A 25,369-nucleotide genomic window follows, 5' to 3' on the forward strand; every position below is an offset into this window, starting at 1 on the left:
CGTGGGCTTTTGGAATTTTTCGCTTGCTCGGGTATCAATATTAGCACGTGCGGTTAAACAACAAGTTTGCCCCCTCGTAAAACAAATAACTATTTAGTACCTACATATTATTGAGGTTCCTACTTTGTTTGTTGAACAAAATTATATGCATAATGTTGTTGAAATACAATAAAATAAATATAAACTGGATTATCTACTAGTTACATAAAAAGTGATACAATCGTGTAATAATTACGTTTAGTACTTAATTTTTTTTTCATTGTCCGTTTTCTCCTCTGGTACTATGTCTCGCAGACAGAGGTGCGAATACTGCTGCTTTTCTGGCCTTGTTACCAGCGTTATTTAATAAACTTAGGACCAATATGTCATAAATATCCAACCGTTTAGCGTCTCATAGTTTACCAGAACTTACGAAATGCAATAACCTGCTTAAGATTTATGTCTCGAGTTTGCAAGCTCAGAGATGCAGAGAACGAAGCAATTTTAATTAAACATATTGCGCTTACATTTGTTAGCGGAAAATGATTTTGGATAGACCAGGATTTGCATAAACATTTAGCTATCGATGTATAAAGCACGAATAACCGGTTGTTAAATAATATTCGTTATGATCTACCGCATTGCTGTGTTTCTCTCACGTATATTTGATTTAAGTACCTTACGCTCGCTCGTTATTTACTCTAAATGATCTCGTATTAAACATTATGTTCATATCTCCACTCAATCATCGTTAGAATCAATACCATTACTCTTCGGAACGCGGAAGATAAAGTCTGCGATGAATGGTACTGCAGATAGGTACTGGTATCGGTACAGCATGGGAAACTTTAGTAGGTAATCCACTGCATAATCAATGATACCAACGTTTTGACATCTTCGCTTTATCAATAACTGGATGGGCGCTATTAGGTAGGTGTATAAATATAAAATATGATATACAAAATAAAGTCTATTAAGTCTAGTTACGGTCTGGCTGGCAAACTTTTATTATATTCGCTACTACTGTGTTGAACTTGTTTTTTTAACAAATTCACTGACATATATAAAAATTAACAGCACTATAGGCACCGCTAGGAGGGTTGGCAATAACGATCAACCTACAGTCTCACAAAAAGGAGTAGAAATTAAAAAGTGGCAATACTGTAGTGTCGTTGCTTTCAAATCAATCTTAGAAAACGGGACGACACGACTCTTTTTTGTCAGACTATATATAATATAACACACTAGTACCTCCTCGAGAAACTGAAAACGGTGAAAAATAGTGATACTACTCCTACAAATACGTGTGATACCTCATTAGATTCGTCATCATGTCTAGAAAAATGTATTCGAAGCGTGTATTAGCACACAAAAAATGTCAATAGTTACAAACAAAAAAAGGGGGAAAATGTACATATTTTTTATTTCCCCAATATCTCAAAAAGTATTAATATTTAAGAAACCAAAATTAATATTATAAAAGAGGAGGATACTTCCAATGAAACATTCCATACTTGCAGAACTGTATCTCCATTATTTATACTTTTTATTCAACGCTGAACACAGCCCTCCACGCCTCATTTTCGGGAAACGCGCGCGGCGTGATAAAGCGATTATGTAACATGAAATATAATTTTAAAGGTAGTAAATAATCATAGAAAATTAAAAAAAAAACTGGTGTATTCAAAACATGTCAACAAATGTACTACTTGTAGATATTTATCTTAAAGTTATTTTTTCAACAAGTTAGGCAATTGTTAATTAACAAATGTTACTTCATTCACTTGTTTTTTATTTTATTTTTTACAAATTTATAGTTATCAGATTTTTCCCGATACGACCATTGACGGTTTGACCGCCACTTGAAGGGTTAAAGATTGTGATTGATTATTTCATTACATTACAATGTTAGAAAATTGATATGTTGCAACTATGTACCCTATTACGCGGCTATACTGCTTAAAGTTATGTTTATGATGCAGATTCTAGTTATGTAAACTGTACTTTATAGGACTTTCGTTAGCCAAGTCCAGGCCAGGCAAGTTATATAGGTAGGAGCATAAAGTACAAAGCACCCTAGGTAAAGTAATAAATAAGAATAGTAGATTTTATAGAAGATCGACTGTCTACGGCTCATAACGGCCCATCCGTTAGTTAGTTGACTATGGCCACGGTCCCACTTGTTACCACTGGTGACGACTGGGACTGTTTTATGTCATCTGTTTCCACTGGGGACTAATGATGGGGAAAAATAAGAATAGCCCAACAAAACTGATATTTGATAGCTGTGGGTTACGAAAAAACACCTAACGTAAAGCATAGGTAGACTGTCTTTTGGCCCTCGATGGTTGTCAAGTCTGGATATCAACCGCGTCCATCGATGTTCTGCCGCGCCCGGGGTAGTGGTACTAAACTCGAAAGTTACCATTCCGTGAGCGATTTTTACATGACAAAAACCTTTCTGTAGGTACTACGCACAAAATTATTCTCAATGTCTAACGAAACCTAATGTTTGACAGCGGAAGGTCATGGTCACACGAATCATGTCATGCGTCCCTGAAGAATAACACGTTCTATTTCTCGCTCGCTCTCTATCATTAACGTATTTACTATGGACTGGCCTTACAGGCACTAAAAATGGTACTAGTTTAGCGGTGTGACTCACGAATTCCAGCCAATCCTGCAGTCTAACGCAACTAGTTGCGACCAATAGCACGCGTGATGCGAACTCATCAACCAATCGCGTGCGTGATGCGAACTCATCAACCAATGGCGTTGTACCGGTGTCACACCGCTGTACTGGCCCCTGTCATGCCTCATTATTATTGTCCGTAAAGCCAGTCCCTAGATATCTATGTCAATGCTCTCTATACTGTTCCTCAATTACTGCTTTGGGGGTCTAGCCAAGTTGACAATCGTACATCGACAAACGCCAAACGAAAAGATAAAATGTATCAGAATTACAGATGCTACGAAAAGTGACATAGTTCGTTTTTTTTAGCATTAGAATAAAAGGTAAACAATCTTGACGTGTCTTTTTATTGAAAAACACTTGAAAAATAAGTCACGGCAAATATGTAACAATTATGAATCATATACGATTATTTGCATTCTTTTGCTTTCATAAGTAATAAATATCTGGGAGACCGAGCTTTGCTCGGAAAACATATTAAAAACTCAAAAATACGCGTTTACCAGAGGTAAGACCTAGCTAAATCGATTTATCGACCTGGAAAGCTCCCATATAGCAAATTTCATCGAAATCGTTAGAGCCGTTTCGGAGATCATCGAAATATAGATAAATACCTACATATAAAAAAATAAATAAACAAGAATTGCTCGTTTAATAAGTAAAATAATTACTGATTTTTAAAAAGCGTTTTTCAATTAAAAGACACGTCGTCGTCTTAAACTAATGCTAAAAAAACGAACTATATTACCATAATTATATTAATTCAGTTTTCTATCAACGATTGTCATCTCGGCTAGGCCCCCTGAAATACCATATACCACGACGCCCACGACTAACAAGAGCATTAACCTGGCCATTTAACAGGACACGTGGTACTACCTAAGCCTTTAACATCATAAGATCTACTTTTACGAGCTCTAAAACTCCGTAACACCCTACACTACGGCGAAGCAGTATGACTTGGCCGTTTCATGAAAATGTTGCTTAACACGCACTAAAGTGGCTGTGCTATTTCATACTAGTAATGTTTTTTATTCTTATTTGAATGTTTTTATGTCAGTGGGGCTGCAGCAAACAGCCAAGCCACACTGCTTGAACAAAATGCATGGTTTAATAGAGTGGGAACTTGTAAAGGTAGGTCTCATTGAGGCAAAAGCTTCGAAATCGGTACTTATGAGATCTGAGAACTTTTTTAGAGTAACAAATATAGGTTCAGCTTAACATCAAATGATTGTGATGGAATAATATTTGAGTCAGATTATCGCAGTACAGTCACAAAAATATGACATATTCATTTTAACGCTGCTTAAATAAATAACTACTGTAAATAATGATAAGAGGAACGTAAGGTAAGCCTTTTAACTAAAATGTATGATGATTGACGGCCATTCGCCGGGAGAAAGTTCTTGTACCTACTCACAATATTTAAGACTCTTTCCAGCAAGCAAAAAATAATTTGTGTTCTTACGTTATATTTACATTTGAAATTTATGGGAGATTCCGTATGCGATTTGCTGATAAAGAAACTGATCAAGAGCATGTCGGGCCATGCTCAGTGTAGGGTTCCGTAGGTAACTGCCCGACGGTCACTTTTGGATTTTAGGAAATAATCGCTCCTAAAATGTATGACTACGGAACCCTAATAACTCAATTCTGAAGATAGAAATCTACTTTGAAAAAAAAACTTCACCACATCAGCTCGTAACGCTTTCTTATAGTCTGTTCGAGAAACAGAAAACGGTGAAAAATAGAGATAATACTGCTAAAAATACGTCTGATACCTCATTAGATTCGTAATGATGTCTAGAAAAATGTATTCATAGCGTAACAAAAAAAGGGAGAAAAAAGTAGATTTTTCTTATCTTCCTAATATCTCAAAGCGTATTAATATTTTAGAAACCAAAATTAATATTATAAAATAGGACGATATTTCCAATCAAACATTCCATACTTGCAGAACTGTATCTCCATTATTTATACTTTTTATTCAACGGTGAAACATGATGAACGGTGAACAACGCGCCTCATTTTCGAGAAACGCGCGCGGCGTGAAAAAACGATTACGTAACATTAAATATAATTTTAAAGATATTAAATATTGATTGAAAAATTTGAAAAAAAATATGGTGTATTTAATATATGTTAACAAATGTACTACTTGTATAAATTTATCTTAAAGTTATTTTTTCAATAAGTTATGCAATTGTTAATCAACAAAATTTTCTCGAACATCCTTCTTTATTGAAAACGAAAAAAAATGTATAAATAACTATTGTAAAATTTTGTCGCTTTCTAGAGCCCTTCTCATATATATGCTTAATAAGATCACATTATAAAAGTTTTAATAAAGTTAATACTTTGCTTAAAATAAGTTTTAGAATAACATAGAAAATTGACGAAAAACAAAAAAAATCAAGGTAAAATTGTAAAATATAAAACAATATTATAACAAAACTATTAATTGTTACAAAACTTTTATAAAGTGATCTTATTAAGCATGTATATGAAAAGGCCTCTAGAAAGCGAGGAAATTTTACAATAGTTATTTATACATTTTTTTTTCGTTTTCAATAAAGAAGGAATTTCGAGAAAATTTTGTTCATTAATAATTGCCTAACTTGTTGAAAAAACAACTTTACGATAAATTTCTACAAGAATTACATTTGATAACATGTTTTAAATACACCATATAAAAAAAATAGTTTTCAATGAATATTTAATACCTTTAAAATTATATTTAATGTTACGTAATCGCTTTTTCACGCCGCGCGTGTTTCCCGAAAATGAGGCGCGGAGGGCTGTGTTCAACGTGGAATAAATAGTATTTTATGCAACAGTTTTATAAGAGGGGTCAAAATATGTGAATGGCGTGGGTAACAATGTGAGCTGAAGGCGAACATTGTTAATAAATACGCCATGATCATTTTTTGACTACTTATACAACGTTGCATACAATGCTTTTTCTATGAGTAGGCAATATTAAATAAAATACAAAAATTTATAAACAAAATTTTATTTATGAAAATGTAAATGTAATTTTGGATAGTAGGTATTACTATATATTTGTAAAGTCTATTTCAATAGAACTTGCTAACTATGTAAACAAACAACTTAAGTTTGTTTTATCACTGTTTCTCTTTGAATTTTCACACCACCTCATCAAATACCATTGAAACCATACACATATACACTATTGAAACGGTCCGTTCCGTAAAATACATAAATATATAACTGTATCTTGGATATTTAATTAAAGTTTAAAATGGGTTCATAAGTTAGGTTATTGGGACCTGTTGGAATGACGGTTTTGTTTCTTTTAAATTCTACAATTGTCTATGATGGGTAGTGTTGTGACTAAAGTTTGTGATATAAACCCGCTACACACTACCCAACCAACGCTCTGTACCTACCGCCGCGGTTATAAAATACATTAATACATCATTCTTAAGTACTAATTTGCCTTCTGATCGTGATTAAACAAATTAAAAATAAGTAACTACTTGTTTTTTACTTTTGGTATTTTATTAATCGATATGGTTTGACATTAGTAAAGGAGTAAGTAGAAGTCTTGCCCATCACTAGTAAATTCATCATTCAGAGACAATTTCAATATGGCGGTTTGTTTACATAGTTAGCAAGTTCTATTGAAATAGACTTTAGCGCTTGTCTGCGACAAGCACCCATATACCCATAATACCAAATATTACTGCAACCTGTAACAAGAAAAAGGAGAATTAAATAATATTCGGTTTCAATGCAAAAATATAAAATGTACATAAATATAGCTCTAAAATCATAAAATTTTAATAACATATACCAACCTTGCTTAAAAGATAGATCTGATCCGGTGCTTCCAATTAGTCTTGGAGAATGACGAAGTTTTGTGCTCTAATCTCCACGCCATGAACTTCTCGTAAGATTTGTCGTATAGGTGCTGCGATTTAGTACTTAGGCAACAAATTTTCTGTCGCTGCTTGTGCTGCAGCGGATATTTCTTCAGGTGTAGAAACAATGTTGTCCTCTTCGTCCATTTTCAACACTTTTTATGAACGCAAAACAAATAGTAACGCAAAGTACTCAAAGAACAAGAAATTACCGAGAAAGGCGGAAAACGTAAAAACAAACGAGTAATGTCTATGGTTGTTTTTTTTTAACGCCGTTACACACTACCGCACCGCACCAGGGTCGTGGTTGGTCGTGGTGCTGTAGGATATAAGTGTGTTACGGGCCTTAGAAGTCCAACTTCCAATAGTGATGATACCAAAAAGTTATTTTTAAAATGTTGGTAGCAATGAACTTAGTACAATTTTTTTTTTAATAGAAACCGTATACATTCAATCGTTTGTCACGTTGGTAGCAATGTATCGGTATGTGGCTACCTGCTACTCCGCACTAGTTTACCGTGTCGTAATGTCTCTAAAACGACACAAGTGCTTTTTTGGGCAATAGACTATAGACTTTTATAGAGTATTAATAATGTATGCCCTTATATGTTCGTTCGTGACTATGTAAATGACAGATAAAAGTACACGAGTAGAAAAAAGTATAAATAATGGAGATACAGTTCAGGAAGTATGGAATGATTGATTGGAAATATCCTCCTCTTTTATAATATTAATTTTGGTTTCTTAAATATTAACACTTTTTGAGATATTTGGGAAATAAGAAAAATCTACTTTTTTCTCCCTTTTTTTGTTAATAACTTTTTTAATTTTTCGTGTGCTAATACACGCTTCGAATACATTTTTCTAGACATCATTACGAATCTAATGAGGTATCACATGTATTTTTAGGATTATTATCTCTATTTTTCACCGTTTTCCGTTTCTCGAACAGACTATTAATTATTTTTCAGTTTCCTCATGTTGACTGACTTGACGAAAGTGATGAATTAGAATGTTAAATATTTAATAGCTCTTATTTGGATTTGATTTGTAATGTTTTCCAGTTAATATTTTCCTCGCGTTGATAATGTGATTTTTTTTGTTTCACTAGGTAGCAGAGTTTGTCTTTCGTTAGCAATACTAGCGCGAGGTTTTAAGCAACATCGGGCAAAGTTGTACATAAAACAAATATTAGATACCTACATGTGCAAGTGTATGTTACTTTTCGAAGGCCGCAAAAATATGTGACACGCTCTTATGGCTCTACAAATAAGATCGTGTCAGATATTTTTGCGGCCTTTGTTGTGTAACATATTATTGCAGGTGACTGTACATATGTACTAGTATATGTACCTACCTGTTCATTTAATAGTTTTATAGTAAACGCAAATACTATATTAGAGAGCTCGTTTTTTGAGTGTTGATTCCTCGCTGATTCATTTAAGATTGTCGCACTGATATTTTTAGCCAAGAACAAAATTTAATTTAATGTATGTTCACCGATTACCTACTCGCAGAAATAGCACAGACTACCTATTTAGATAATTTTTAGGGTTCCGCGTCAACTATTAGGAACCTTATAGTTTCACCATGTCCGTCTGTCTGTCCGTCCGCGGCTTTGCTCCGTGATCGTTAATTCGTTACTGCTGGAAAGTTGCAATTTGGCATGGATACATAAATCATGAATGATGACAGAACGGTAAAATACAAAGTAGAAAAAACATTTTTTAGGGTAGGTACCTTCCATACAATTTCTTTTTCGGTTTAACTGAATGGTGTGGGGTATTGTTGGATAGGTCTTATAAAACGAATACGGGTTTATAACAACCATTTTTTGATAAAGTAAATATTTTCGAAAATAATCGCTCCGAAAGAAAAAAAATGTGCGCCTATAACTTTTGAACTAATTATGGGTCCAAAAAATATGAAAAAAACCTTAAAACAAAAGCTTAACAAGTACTTACTTTTAACGAAAACTATAGCGAACATGATCGGTCCAGCCGTTTTTAAATGATTGCAAAAAGTCTTGTCTTCTTAGTAAAAAGACGTACAAAGCACTGCGAAGGTACGCTTTTAATGTACATATGTACATGATACTTACTAAACGAAGAAAATAAATATTGTAGCTTCATAAGTAAAACTTCTGCTGAAGCTGAATATAACTGCGTAAAAACATCATGTTACATTACGATACAAGTGCGAAAAGTAGGAAAAACGCAACGAGTGGCGATAAATTAAAACACGACCGAAGGGAGCTTATTTGCTTAAACTTTATTGTTGTAGTTAATTATTTATTTATTTCAACATTATTGCACAAATTTACATCTTTAGCTCCTTCTAATTTCCTGGCTTCACGCCCTCATAAATACTTATTTTACAGGATTTGTTGTTACGTTTCACTACGTCCACGTTCATTATAAGGGTGATTAGGTACAAAATTAAAATTTATGCTTATAAATAGTAATTTTAGCGTTTTGCCTTTTCATCTATGTAAATAAATACTAGGGACAAAGTTGATAAAGCAGTAGTTAAGATACATAGAAGTAAATGAATAATAATATAATATCTGACATTCTTTTACTAAATGGAGTATTTTGTTCTTTAAGAACTAACCTTTAAGTAAGGCCCATTGAAGAATTGAATTTAAGGCTCATTGAAGAACAATGAGTGAAAATCAGGTACGTAAATCCATCGGAACTGTTTGTGGTACGATAAGATCACCCTATCCACAATAGAGCTAATTACCACCTATAGCTCGCAGGCGGAACCAAAACAATGCTTTACGGATGACCCGCATACTACTAGTAGGTATCTGCTACTTATACATACATCATGGATTACCTAGCTATCCATATGTAGTGGGTATAAAACCTAGAGAAATATATTCAGATCTAGTGGAGTGAAAAAAGTTCACCTGATATTAGCTGGACTACAATGTAGGCGCATGTCAAGTGGCTGTCTTCTGAATCAATAAAAAAATATTGTTGTATACTTTGGCACAGCGACCTTGTCAGTAGAAAAAGGCGGCAAATTTAAAAATGCAACCGCGAAGAGTTTACTTCCGATAGAATATTTGAATTTCGCACCTTTTTCTTCAAACAAGTTGGGTATGTTTCAGTATATATGTACAATATTAACGTTTTAGTGTTATATTATATGTACCTACATATTCTGCGTCGGCTGAGATGTATCCTTCACATCTTTTGCAGGATACATATTTAATTTATGGTAAGGTCAATATGGCTAAACCCGTTATAGGGGCTATTCCGCCCACTAGCGTTTTTCTCGAACAACGAACAACATTGATATTTTCGTCCACAAAGCAGCGATTGCTTTTAGTTTCAGCAATCTAAAGCAATAGATAATTTAAAATCATTCAATAAATAACCATTTTTATCCCCCTGATAGTAAAAAATTAAGAATATAACACCTGAAACAAATATATATTACCAAATATAAACTTAAAGGCAATCGGCCGCCCGTACTCCTACGGAGGACCGACTGACCCTCACCAAACACCTACCAAAATGATTAAAAAAAAAATCAAAAGCAAATGTTTTTTTTCCTACGATTGAAAATCAAAGAAATATACGCTCGTGGACGGAATAGCCCCTATGAAGGAATTAGCCACATTGACCTTACACTACTTAAGTGAGAGCTCCTTGGAATTGTGACACTCTGCCTCTGGCGCGTAGACTTTGTGGCCGATTCTGTTTTAACAATCTGATATGGTTTTGATACGACCCCGAGTCGTGTCATATCTCTTGAGGCATCACACGCGCTCCAATAAGTGCGATCGAAATGCTTTATGAGTCCCTAAATACCTAAATCGGAATCGGCCTTTGTGTGTATCTGCACAGACTTACCCTTAAATTCGTTCATATCTCTCCTCAATGAATGTCTCAAGTTAGCTTTTTAAATATTTCTTACATTTAAATTTTTCTAGATCTGTTGGAAGTTAGAAAGAGCTACGGTGGCCTAGCTGAACTTTCAATAATTTTCAGCTTTTACCGTCTTTGAAAACTATACGGCCCCGGGACCCAACGATCGCCCAAAATTCTCGAGTAGGTAATTAGGCATATCAATTATTACGAGGGTTTTATACTCTTGGCCTTTTTTCTGAAGGTTGGCCAAATTTTAAAACGGTTTAATCTAATATATTCAAGTTTTTCGCAAAAACCAATCACTCTGTTTCATAAGATTATTATAGAGGAGTAAACTTATCCAACCATCAACCAAATGAAAAGTTTCATCAACGGACAGGGCATACGGAAACACTACTCTGTTTTCATGCTTGTAATCTGTAGATAGGTACTTTCTATTGTAGTGGACTGATTATACCAAGCAGAAAAAGTCAGTTCGCAGTAATATCTTTTTCCTCTTATCTTTGCTGATTGGTGTCTCGTCAAGGGGATTTATTAACACGTCGCTAACAATGGACGTCTTGTTAAGGAAAGGTTCTTCCTGAAAAAGCTTAGTTTTAACTAATATACCTGCATAGAAATGTTAGCAAAGGTAAAATGCGTAATTTAGCACAATTTTACTCGAAGGCTAAAGATAACACGATGTTAGAGTAGCCCAACTTTGTGTACTTAACCTATTTGTAAGGACAATCTGCTACACTCCACCAGGATCCCTATGATACTTATCCGTAATTTGGTTTGCGATAAAGGCATATTAAATTCCATTGAATCCCAAAGATCCCATTTTTACCGTTTTTACCGATTGTTAGTCTCAATAATTGTAGTATCTTTATGAATATGAGTGATTTTATGATCATGTTATCTTTCTGTTTCGTTGCTCATCGTTCTTATCAAAAACAAATTGATGTCTATTGCTTGCTTTATTAATGCTTCTACCCATAAACCTAAAAAAGCGAACTATAATAGGTACCGATAATTTAATTACTTACTCCAAACCGAAGGCGTGACAGAAAGTGTCGTTAGTCCTAAACTATAACAGGGTTTTGCCAACGCGGTTAGCGCAATGAAAACGATATGCAAATATTTTAAAAACATTTTATTAGAAAACTAACGTAGGAAAGTAAAAAATTATGAAATCCAATACGAATCTGTAAATCTTTTAAAAATATGGTAAGTAGGTACAATGATATATTATGACCTGTGTTGTATAATAGTCATAACGGAAGCCGGCGGACCATAGCCGACAGCTTAGAGCTTGGAAGACCTCAGTGATCCGAGTCAGACTCGACAGCTCTGACATATATTCACTGAATCTAAACATTATACAAAATAAGCAAAAATCACAGCTCGGGGTTAATCAAAATACAAATACGAATTTGTGTTTCATGTGTCATATGTCTTAACAATAATTGTAAATAAATAATCAAGGTAGGGTAGTTTCCAGGACGGTCTCTGTTTAAGGGTGAAGTGGACAAGGATGTACCTTCGCCGCGCCGGTGCGAGCGGTCCGGCGTGCCGCGGATGGCCAGACAGCAGGTTTCCAAATAAATTATCGTTTCGTAACATTATATTTACAGTACGCCGGTCTGTACCATTATCCGTATGCTACTATATCTATTACTATTTTCATCCACAACGCCCCTAAAACTACGCTCATATCTACTACATAAACTTTAAAATACTCATGCACGATTTACTTATACATAAACATCTTATAAATAATAATGACTTAATTAATTATTAATAAAATCTAAAATTCAACTCAGGAACAAATGCAATAAAATAAATCATATCATCAAAATCTCCTTTTCGAAATAAGTCTCAAAACGAACATAGTTTAATATATTACAGGAATATATTAACAACCATTTATGCACTCGCATAATTTAATAAGGTAGCAATAGCTTCTTAAAATATATTGGTAAATCTCTCAATGTGTCTAACCACTTACCTAATCACCTATAAATTCGCTAACTTTCAAAATACCATCTAATGAGATACAAAGTGGTAGGTAGAGTAATTTTTATGACGCAATTATGGTTTTTGCTTTTATTATTTTCTTTTAAATATATACACAAAATGAGTATTCTCAAAGGCATCCCATCAGGCTTCATAAAACTACATACAAGTAATATTATTAAGTAGAAAACCGTCTAAAAGAAGCATAAATTAACTATATTTTTTTATTGTAGACAGACTCATTCGTTTATACAGGAGCATTTACAGGCAGTGTTTGATCATTTAATAATACTCAAAACGTTACGTCATACATAATATGTATGTATATACATATTACTCTTAATTGGCAAGATGAAATTGAGTAAAATATCCTTGCATGCAGATTGGTTCCTGAAATGTCTTGCATGTTCGGTTTAAATAAGAGCGTAGTTTCAATTGTATGGCGACGGCCGCTTAGTTCTTGTGACTGTGCATTAACAGCCACTGAATTATTTCCCTAGCCTTAGACAATATTCGATCTGTAGCCATCGAGAAACTTAATTTAAGATCCGTGTGTGTTGGCCCTAGTTAAACAGCTGAATAGACGGCCCAAGAAATGCCGCGTCATTCTTCATTTTATTAAAAAAAGACCCATTTCCTGTTGTGGTTACTGAACAAAAAACTATTTGCGCTTTCCCAAAAACGCTGACTAATCTATTAACGAACACAAAATCCATCTGTGATTTTAGATAAGTATATAATTTTAAAACGGTTTCGTTAAAAGTAGCTTTAGAAAGCTCTATTAGATCTAAATTTGTAAAACAGAGAAAGTGTAATAATTATTAATTGGAATTGCTCTACAACATTCAATATTAAATAATACACGGAACTGTGTTTTATTTGTTTCTATTTACCCAGGCAATAATAGTACTTTACGCTTGCATGCAAAGTTAGGTACTCGTAATTAAATATCAATAGGTACCGTATAAATAAATAAATATTGACAGGTAGCTCTAACCCTAATATTTACTACCTATTTTTCAACAGCCTGTTGCTTGAACCTCTTACTGTCAGCAGAGCAGTAAAGCTTGACCAGGGGCCTATTTCTCGTACGTTACAAGTCTTGTAATACAAGTGTGTATCTATGGTAACGCTTGTATTTCAATATTTTTTACAAGTTTCCGTTTCACGTAAATGTATAATTGTTACAAGAGCGGGGATAAAAGAGTTTTCACAAGTGTTGCTGTTTCACAAGTTGACAAACACTAGTAGATATTATATACTAAAATAGTAATTTCGTTTCTCAAAAGCTGTACTTTATACTTGTAGCTTGTGACTTATCACGAAATAATGAGGAGTCTCTATAAACTGCTAATATGCGTTTTTGGTAAAAATCGATTAATAAATAAATGAAGATATTGCATTTTTAAAATCTCAAACGTGTAAGTTTTGAATGCACTTCGTTAAAATCAGTAATATTATTTAAATTTAGCTTTTATTCTCCAAAAAAAAAACAGTAAACTCATTCCTATGAAATTATTATAATTGGGAAAGAACCAGTAAATGACCAATAACATAATAATTTTGTAACGAATTCACCCGTATTATAAAAAAAAACTGACCCACCCTGAAGCTTGTAAACATTAATAGAGTGACTGACGAAACTGAGTTTGATTTTACACTTGTAATTGATAATTTTGAGAAACGCTTTTCATTACTACTTGTATTATTATACGCTTGTATATTCCGAAAACACAAGTCAACCATTTTATTTTCCTCTTATTAAGATTATGATGCATAACAGTGACATTGACATTAAGATAACATTTATAATGGCCATTGCATTTCCTTTTTGCATAGTAAACAAACCTATTTTCTAACTTTAGACAGCCGCCTTGTAGCACTTGTAGTAATCATTCCTACGAGAAACAGAATTAAAACACACTTGTACAATGAAATTTTAAATGTAAGCTTGTAGACTTGTGAACTTGTTACAAGTGTGTATCTATGGTAACGCTTGTATTTCAATATTTTTTACAAGTTTCCGTTTCACGTAAATGTATAATTGTTACAAGAGCGGGGATAAAAGAGTTTTCACAAGTGTTGTTGTTTCACAAGTTGACAAACACTAGTAGATATTATATACTAAAATAGTAATTTCGTTTCTCAATAGCTGTACTTTATACTTGTAGCTTGTGACTTATCACGATATAATGAGGAGTCTCTATAAACTGCTAATATGGGTTTTTGGTAAAAATCGATTAATAAATAAATGAAGATATTGCATTTTTAAGATCTCCAACGTGTAAGTTTTGAATGCACTTCGTTAAAATCAGTAATATTATTTAAATTTAGCTTTTATTCTCCAAAAATAAACAGTAAACTCATTCCTATGAAATTATTATAATTGGGAAAGAACCAGTAAATGACCAATAACATAATAATTTTGTAACGAATTCACCCGTATATTAAAAAAAACTGACCCACCCTGAAGCTTGTAAACATTCATAGAGTGACTGACGAAACTGAGTTTGATTTCACACTTGTAATTGATAATTTTGAGAAACGCTTTTCATTACTACTTGTATTATTATACGCTTGTATATTCCGAAAACACAAGTCAGCCATATTATTTTCCTCTTATTAAGATTATGATGTGTAACAGTGACATTGACATTAAGATAACATTTATAATGGCCATTGCATTTCCTTTTTGCATACTCGTAGTAAACAAACCTATTTTTTAACTTTAGACAGCCGCCTTGTAGCACTTGTAGTAATCATTCCTACGAGAAACAGAATTAAAACACACTTGTACAGTGAAATTTTAAATGTAAGCTTGTAGACTTGTGAACTTGTAACGTACGAGAAATAGGCCCCAGGAATATACCTATGATCATTGTCAAGAGGGCGCTATTATTCTCATTTATATGGCAACAGTTCAGTATAGTCTGAGCAATGTGGATTGGCAACTAGTTATTTTGACTTACATACTTTTACTCACTCTAATCATAATCAGTATCCAAATATTCGGTGTTCACATTTTTTTATTGTCGGTTTTTACCGTATAAAATTCATGTATTTTCTTACGTGTCACACATAGGTCAAAATTACCTTACATAGGGTCTGCTATATTGTCAATGAATAAAATTGATCGTCTCCAAAGCCCATAGCAAAGAGAATAGAGATTATTGTCATAGTAAATTTTGTAGTCACCGTAAATTTATTGCCATATATCGACACAAGATTAAAACTAAAAATGAAAATCTATGTTATGTATATCTTTGCCCATAGTAAATATTTTTCAAACACATATTTGTTACTATATACTTAAGTATTTCCTCGCTTATGTATAACATAACACTACAATAACCAAGTCGTAATAACCAGACTATAATGACATTTTGATTTGTTTACCTGTCAGCTCTGATGTTAATTTGGAAATGTTTCGTAGCGAAATAGTTTAATTTTCCGAACGGTTCTTTTCCAGCAGTTTATTATTTACATTATTTACAATGTTTCGCTCTTGATTATGTATAGTTTCGGCCATTTTTTGTCATTTATTATTTAATATTCAACACTTAAGTATTATTCAAGTAAACCGCCACAATGACAGTGACAACCTATCATTAATTATTGCCAGTGTAAGAAATTAGTTCCAATGAAATTCCGCAACATGGCGCATGATCATATATTAATGGTCGGGCTTTACATTCGAACTTACAAATTTATGTCAATTTGATCTCATTTTGACATCACTCGCCTGTATCTCTCTTGTACTTATTGGTGCGAGTAAGGAGCGTGAGAGTTTTTTTTATTTAAAGTTTCACCACCGCTCCTGATGAGATCTCTGTACAACAGTATAAGAGATAATAGGTACAAGAGGTCTGTGGAATAGACTGAAACAAAATAAATATAGGTATCTCTTAACAAAGAAAGGAAGGCCAATTTATTACACGAGAAAGGGAGCACAATTTTAAAGACGGACATTGAAATACCGCTTGTTGTTGAAATTTATAGCAATCTGGGAGTAATCAGGCCTCTCCCAGTAAGAGGTGAAAGATGTAATTGGGAATGAGAGCCCGCTCGAGCGAGTGGCGTCCGACGGCGACGCTCAAATAACCGGCCGTCGCAGTGTCCGCCATTAGGGCGCTCTGACATATGTAATAAATAATAATGTGCTTATTTTGTTTTTTTTAGACGATCTGAAATAGATAATGATAACGGATACATGCCTATAAATCTAATAGTGCTTTTAACTTTATATGAAAGATCATGACACAAGTTTCCCCGCGTAATCTTATTAATACCTAATGGACAATCCATTATTTTAGAGGTGAGTGGGCTAAAATGTCAAAATTTTGTTTTAAATTTCTAACAAAAAAACTTGATCTAATCAATCTAATCATGTACACAACTATATAGCAATGTCACTAGTTTAAACATCAAGCTCGTGACATTGCCATAAGATATTTTTTAAATAGAAGATCTAACCTTGACAGCATTTATTTAGCTTTAGGTTGTGGAATTAACACATTTTTATGTCATTAAACTATTTCCGCAATTAAAAGATGCTTAATATGATTTATAAAATAGCGTATGCTTTTTATTACTTTTACTACAGTCAAGACTCAAGTGTAAAAATATGGGTGCACTCATCATACTCAAAAATATGTCTCAAAGCTCTTATGTCAGAGATTTATGGGAAATGTTTTTGAGTAAGTTGTAACTATACACCCATATTTTTACACCTGACTGTACATATGCACCTCTTCGAAAAATAACACCGCCCACCAAACTGAAAAGATAGCGATGAGATTGAGATACAATAGTCGAGCAGTGAAAGATGGTACTCGGCTATTTTGCTCAATCTTTTGCTCTGTTTTTTTTTTAGAAAGTTTAGTTGGTCTCACGATGAGAGAGAAATTACCGCGCGGCTCGGCGCCGTGTAGTCATCCCAGTATGCTCGTCAAACACTTTTGCCTCTTACCTATTATGCTAGAGGGGATGGATAATTCAAAAAATAAAATTATCCCTGAATCATCAGGAACCAGGAACCAAACTGTGCAAAATTACAAACATACCTACGTATGACTTTAACGTTACATTAAAATAAATGTAGCTACATGACTAATAAATACGGAATGTACTTAGATTTTATGATAATCTCATAATTAAACTTAATAGTACCTGTCCTTAGCTAAAGCTAGACGTGTGTTCGGTAACGGACGGAAATACATACAAATTAACAAAAATGAAGGCTGTGGACTTCCTTATCAATATTTTCTAACTGCCATTCTTTGAGATAATTACTACTTTACTTTAGCACCTTACCAAATTCATCTGTGATGTTTCAGCCTTTAGGTATTTGCTTAAAAATACTATTGTTATCACTGTGACAAAGTTCTATTGACTATTAACGTAAAAGATCGATGTACGATTAGTGTAGCAATAATATGAGGGCGGTTACCGCTGCTTGGCGGGCTTTGGCTGGCCATTGGCCGCGGCACTCTTCTGCGCGATGTGTGTCTGGTAGTGCTTTGCGAGATGCGCCTTCTGACGGAAGCTCTTGCCGCACAGCGAGCACGAAAAGGGCTTCTCGCCCGTGTGCGTGCGTACATGCACATTTACAGAGTATTTGTCCTTGAAACCCTTTGAGCAGATGGAGCAGTAGTGCAACGACCGCTCTTTGCGCACACCGTTCGAAGTGGATGTGGCGGGCTGGATGGCCGTACCTGTTTGCGGCTGTGCCGCGGGCGGCGAGCTCTTATTTGCGATACGTTTATATTTCTTGCTGACCGTCTTGGTGCTGGTGACGGTGGGCGAAGCTGTTACCAGCTGCATGTGCGGCAGCTGCACCTCGCCCGCGGGGATCATGGTCACAATTTCGCCGTTAACGTGGTGGATGTTGTATACGCCACGCGCCGGTTCTAACGGCTCTACCGTGCAGAACGGCTGCACAGACTCGCCTAGCTCCGTCGCTATCCTCTTTAACTTTTCATAGTCTTCTGGGTAATTGGCATCCAGTTGTGACAATATAATATCATCCACACTTTGCGTCGACGTCGGGTTGTCACCGTTCGTGATCACTGCCGTATTAGGATCTTCTAGTAAGATGGAAATGTTGACGTTCCCTGTTGGTGTGTGGATCAATAGCTCGGTGTCACCGTCTTTGCTGTCGTGGTACATGGAAGGAACGTCGGATTTATTATTGTTGTTAATTATAACTCTTTTCAATTCTGTTGTTGCGTCCAGTTTCTTTTGTACCGTACTATATCTAATGAAAGCTTTTCCCTGTAATGCACTTCTTAATAGAGATTCATTTGTGTCGGTATTTTGATCGGTTAGCTTCCAATCATTGTTATTATTGTTAAATTCAACAGAACTTTCTAATAGAGGCGTGCCAATTACAGAACTACGGGAATCGTCCCTTTTATCGTTAGACTGAAAATCGTTGTCCTCATAACTAAAGGGTTCCACTTTAACTAGATCACTTGAGCCTAAATCTGGGTTCTGACTTTCTGTTTCACTTTCTTCGTAGCTATAACTTTCAACTTTCGGAAGCACATTAGAACTCAAGGAATCTTGATTGAAATCATTTGGAAATCCGTTCATATTTAGTATGGATTCAAGATCTAAGGAGGAGTTATTATCTATATCGGTAGGGCTGGACATAGAAACGTCTTCTTCCTTGGTCCAATACCTGTTGGTACTTGCTTCATGTATATCTTGGTTGAGTACTGTTAGTGTGTATATTTGTCCATCCGTATTGTTACTGATAAGTTTATTAGAAATAGCGGTGTCAGTACATGGGTGCGCGCTGTTTATCTCGCTGTCCTGATTCCAGTAGTATTTATTGAGATCCTCTAGCATCGCGGTCTCGAGGCGGTCCCGGTCGCGATCTACATTCCAGATGGAGTCGAAGCTCTGCAGCGTGGTGGGGGCGGCGGGCATCGCGGTTGCAGGCGCTGGCGAGGGCGCACTCGTCACCGCCAGCAGGCTGTTGTTGTTCTGCTCCTTGGGTTCCTCCGACAGCAACGGGTTAGATCGGGAGTCGGGTGATTCCATAAACACGTTCACCGAACGCATCTGTTGTTTATACTGGGCGTCTGTAACTTCGTTCGATGTCACGAAGTCAAAAAAATCTGATTTTGACAATTCTGGGGCAGTGGCCGTCATGACTACCGATTCGATTACTGTAACCGAGGGAGACGACTCGGCAGTCGTCTGTTCACAGGTTTGTTGCATGTATAACACCTTGATTGTTTAGGTTTGTCTTTGTACTACAATAAATAAATCTACTTTTAAATATGTGAATTCTAACCAGGTATGACTTGTACTTTATTGGCAGTCGCTAGTGCGTCGGTAACTGAAAGTGCAGTGTGCGGTTCGGGAGCGGCGCGCGGCTACTCGAGCTTGTCCAACTTGCTCAACGTAATGGGTGGACCAATGGAGTGTGCGAACTTGATCCGTACATTCCTTTTTCCCATTATTTACTCGAGTCTAAGCCTTGCCTAGCAACGACTCAGTACACACGGCTCTCAGTGGCGGCAGTGAAGAACTCGGTAGTGTTTGCCATGATTCCAGTATTTCGTGCGAAGGAGTGGTGTAATCTGAAAAGAAAGAATTTATATTTGAACAATCGCTTGCAAGACATAATGTTATGTACATTTATATTATATTCTTTAAGTTATACCGATCGTAAATTATAAATACCTAAAAAAGTATAAATCATATGCCAGGCAGTTAAAAATAGTCTGTTGTATGTAATGCTGTCGTATAACAAAGCTGTTAATGTGGCATCGTTGATAGAATAGTGTATCAGTAGGTATTTATAATGTTGAATGATTTTAAGCTCTTGGTTCACGATTCTAGATCCTGTAGCAAACCGGGGCGAGCCAGTCACGTCGCTATTGTGGCGGTGCTTGTGCACTACCTATTACTAAGTCGGGGTGCGTTTGGGTACCTAATTACAGAGATTTTTCTAAGATACCTATTATTACCTATTATTATGGCTTTAAACTTAATAAATTACGAAATTGAAATAGTACAACAGAAACACATTTACAATTAATATTTAAATGAATGTCTGCTTGTTGAACATAAAAATGTATAACTGCCATAAGTATTATTTTTTACTGAAACCTAAAAGTTAATACTATTTAAAAACGTATGAACGTGATCTAGTATAGGCTGTGGTTTAGGTATCTATCTAGTTACGATATTCACAATGCTGTGACGAACTGCAATGGTTTTACTGTTAAATGATCAGTAGGAGATGGATGTAAAGTGAGAAAGGCTGTCAAACGACACGGCACGAACCGGAGCCGGGCCGGGCCGCGGACCGAAACAGCGCGGTGTCAGCTTGCGACAGCTGATATGTGACGTGCTGCTATTTAACCAAATATTATTAACGCCACCAATATATGTAGTCCGACACTTGAGACATTTATGATCATATTATGTTCAACTTTATTTCAAAACCAATGTTTGCTTACAAAACGCGTTGCCTTTTTGTTTGAGGAGCAGAGCGATGCAAAAGCAAATCTCATCGCATGCCAAAACAAGGCAAATAAAAGCTTGTCTCAAATAGGATATTTTTTTAGATTTCAAATTATATTTACAGCATTTACTAAGACTAATATGTATTTAATTAACTACGCCTATTTAAATACCTACATACTAAAATGGTTTGAGTGGTGTATGGTTTTATGAGTTATTTTCCAGAGAAACTTGTGAGCTATAGTGTAGTAAAGTACTTACCTATCGCATAGCTCCAGTGCAGGAGAGGGCATTTCAAAGGTTTAGCAAAACGACACGCCGCATGTCTATTTAGGCATACATTTAATTGCAGGTAAAATTATACTCGTCAATGCAGCCGCGGCGAAAGATAGTAATGAAGGCTGTAAAACGAATCTTTAATTGACGACAGTAACGTTAATTAAATATCTACGCGGCCATCATACATCCGGTCAAAGCAAACAAGTCCCTAAACTCGTCACTAAAATCGTCTGCAGTTTTCTCTAGAGGTTGATGATGCCTTCATATTCATTGTAATTTTTGCTTCGTTTTATTTTAATATTTTTTTATATACATATTTTAATATATTTCAAAGTTTATATTAATAGGCGTATTCTAATTTTAAGTATATGATATTTATTCGATCTGGATTTTTATGTGGATCAGATCTGATAATGCCAAAAGTGACATTTCCTCAACCAAAAACGTCACTTTTGACACTGACACATCCATTCTATATCTAATCTAGATCGAATTCATATCCTATAATTAAAATTAAAATACGCCTGTATGTTTCTAACAAGAAAATCAGGAGTTAATTAATTAATATTGCTATTGTGTTGTTTTATTAAATAAATTAGTTCCTAAGGCAGCTTTCCCGCCTCATCGGGTTTCTTACTAATACCGGATATGTTAATAATACGAATACCGGAAAAAGGGATGAATGTAACTTAGGATATTGGATTACAGACAGACAACAGAAAGGTGAAACTCTATAAATGTTTGTAAAAAGCACAGCGCGTTGATGTCTATTCCTACTTAATAAAAAATACAAGCGACGTGGCTAGTTAGGTAGGTACTTGTAATACGTTTAGCTTGTATGCTATTATTCTAATTAGATATAATTAAACTGTTTTTTAATAAGTACCGCCCACCGGGGTGAATAGGGATGGCTGGGGTGAATAGGGACAAAACTTAAAATGAGATATACCTGACAATTTCGTAATAAAAATATCCAAATAAATTGTATTATTAAATTGTTAATTAATAATCATAGGTTTTGGTATGATACAATTTGCGTGGGTATTTTTTTAAAGAAATTTATCAGGTAAATCACCTTTTATGTTTTGCCTCTATTCACCCCAGCCATCCAATAAACAACAAACTTGTAGGTATGGAAAGCGGAGCAAGCGACAGCCGCAAGGTACAGTACCCGACATCGGGACCTACTTTGCCCATACAAGGTCGACCAAGTGGTTTTTCTAGGAATTCCGAATAGTAATAGCACCTACTAGCTAAACTTATAAATGCCGATTGAAATTTGTAGTCTGTAATAGATAATAGCAATAAATTTTTCTCAAAAATGGACGGCAAAGTCGACTTTGCCATTTAAAAAATAGGTAGCGAAGTGTGGAGTTTATGGTCAGTCAAAAATTAAAAAGTTAAAAACATTGCAGTCTCGATTTTGGGACTGCAATGTTGCATACAAATTCCATTATTTGTCGAGTTCCAAACTTTTTAAAAGTTGAAATGGCCATATCAAATCAAGGCACAGGCCCATTAAACAGCCAAACAGATGATTAGTACCGCGACTATTTAGCTGTCTCAAATAGGTTGACGTATTTTCGGCAGAAAAATACACTTCTATTTTTTTATTAAAAAAATAAAAAGGCGGCAAAGCTAATTTTTTCAATTGTTTCTACTTTTTTTCTGTGAAAATATATACGTAAGAACGTTGCTTTTGTAAAATATTTCTATGATATTTATATTTCTTGCACCATTTTTGAGAAAAGCACTATATATGACTCGGCTGGAAGGCTACTTGCTGGCTTCGGATTCAATTAAACGGACTCCCAAGGTCGTCCGTTTAAAACGAATCCTCAGCCTGCAAGTAGCTACTTCCGAGCCTCGACAATAATGTACTAATGAACGCTCACGATTTATTTAGTTGTCGGTGCAGTCGATGTTAATAGTAATCAGATCAAACCACTGGTTCATCGCGGGAACCCAGCTGATCAGAAAAACGATCCTATAACTGCACCAATATGGATTTTTTCTACTACTCGACTGTAATTCATGAATTAAGATTTCTTATACCAAACTGCAATTGGGTATTTTTAATGTATGGCCTCCCAACTCAACTATAATATTCATATCGATACAGTTTAGTCAACTATAATGAAATTGACCAATCACAGCTCGCCGCGATCAAGAGGACGAAACAAAACCATAGCTCAAATTCATTAGTTTAGGTTGTATAGTAGAAACAATTGGTTCATAAGTCAGAAACGCGCATGTGACACCCTTAATATAGCAACATCCATAGACTACGAAAACCACTTAGTGTTGCTTGTTAGTCTCCATAGGCTACGGTGGCCAAAATCGAGAAATCAACTGTCTAAAAATTGAATTTAGCGCGGAGCAAGTACCAGGGCCTCATGAGTTACGAGAAGGTGTCGTTGACCAGCCTGCCGTAGGGCGCGGGGCGCGGCGGCCGGGTCGCGTACCAGTATGAAGGTATCGCGGCTGTTCGCGAATTTAGCTGTATACTTTTGGTTTGGTTTATTTGTATGATTCTACTAGTTTAAAGTATTATTTTTGTTGACTAGTAGAAAAATTATTGTATATGTATATGTATACAATAGTGATATAATCAAGCTTTTAAATCTCGTACCTTACTTAGGCAACTCAGCAAGCTTCGTTGCCTAAACACGGTACTCGACTGAAAAACTCTCTATTATATCACGATTGTATAAAATACTATTTTTAAACAAATTTGCTCTTGTCAAATATGTAACAGTAATAAAATAATGTAATGCAAGTTTTAATGGTAAAATACATATTGGAAATTACCGCAAAAGACGACAGATGATAATCGTCATGCCTACAGAAATATCAAAATTACCTATCCTACAGATCAATTTGTAATGTTCAAACATGTTACTAAATATATAAGCTGTCAAAATCAGGCCTACGACGTTTACGCCACATGATGCGTGTTATTATACTTTTATAGGTCATTTCATGGCAACCATAGATGGTAGGATCCTATATAGATGTACTATATATACGCGTGCGTCCGTGAGGGACAAAACATATACGCAATGCGACACTATGATTGGCAGAATTTATTTGTTGCCCACCATAATCCATACTAAATTTACGGTGGGGAATAAAAAAATGTGAGACTGTGACAAGGACAAACAATAATAGCGCTTTCGCTGCTACTCCTACTGAAGGATACATAAGAAGGATAGGTTCGGTAATTTCCCTCCACCCCTCATGCCTGATCCAGTTAAATACTAGATTCATGATGGCAACATGATGGCAACAGTTGTTTTTATTTATAATGCATATTTAAGTATCAAATTTCTCTGCGTTACTTTTTAATCCTTATAATTATATCGATACACAAATTTGCATCATAATACTTGCACTAAACCGTTGTCTTTCCTACACCTACGTTGCAACAGTAATAGAGCTGTATGTGATACATAGGTAAGTACATATACAGGGTGACCTTAGCCATTGGACAGGGTTACTTCTCAGAAATGCTCTAACGGTAATATTGTTTTAATTAGAACAAAAGATAAATAAATAAATTATCAAACAAAAATTATTTCCAATAATCGACAACAAAAAGAAACAGAATGTATTAATCATTGGCAGTGCTTTTGACAATTTGTTTGAAAATTGAAAAGATTTTTATTGAGAAGTTGCTTTTACACAGTGGATGAAATTTATGATAATGTTTAAGATTTAGGATTATCTTTACATTTTATTAAGTGTTTAATAATTTTAGTTTTAAGCCATGTATTTCAAACACAATACCTGTATTGTTTTATTGAATAAATATATGACTATGACTATGACTATGACTAATGTGCGGCAATGATGACATTTGTCAAAAGTCAGCATCTTATTAATGTCATAAATAAAAACGATAATCAAAACGGTCGAAGAAGGTTTCATACTATTTATTACCTCAGGAGCTACTGACACATACAGGTTGCTCAAAAGTAAATAAATCGTAATTTGTTAATTTATTCGTAACCGCTACACCGATTGTTATGATATTTTGTATACTGGTTCTAAATACTCTAATGCATATGTACATTTCGGCTTTGTCCAATGGCTAGGGACACCCTGTATACACTGGTTATAGATAATTGCTGTTTTTTAATAATAAACCTTGAATTTATTTAAATTATCAG

General features: G+C 34.9%; 1 protein-coding gene across 2 annotated transcripts in view; it reads right to left on the reverse strand.

Annotated features, from left to right (window-relative positions):
• Positions 1-17,476: 17,476 nt before the first annotated feature.
• The window catches only part of LOC134804460 (zinc finger and BTB domain-containing protein 5), a 75,992-nt gene continuing 68,099 nt past the window's right edge, over positions 17,477-25,369 (reverse strand). For both annotated transcript variants that reach the window (XM_063777507.1, XM_063777508.1), the window contains one exon: positions 17,477-20,029. In XM_063777507.1, the coding sequence (XP_063633577.1) occupies positions 17,883-19,664 (1,782 nt within the window). In that variant the 5' untranslated portion in view covers positions 19,665-20,029 and the 3' untranslated portion in view covers positions 17,477-17,882. The remainder of the gene's footprint in view (positions 20,030-25,369) is intronic.

Source organism: Cydia splendana, chromosome Z, assembly GCF_910591565.1.
Source record: "Cydia splendana chromosome Z, ilCydSple1.2, whole genome shotgun sequence".
In the NCBI taxonomy this organism is placed as follows: Eukaryota; Metazoa; Arthropoda; class Insecta; order Lepidoptera; family Tortricidae; genus Cydia; species Cydia splendana.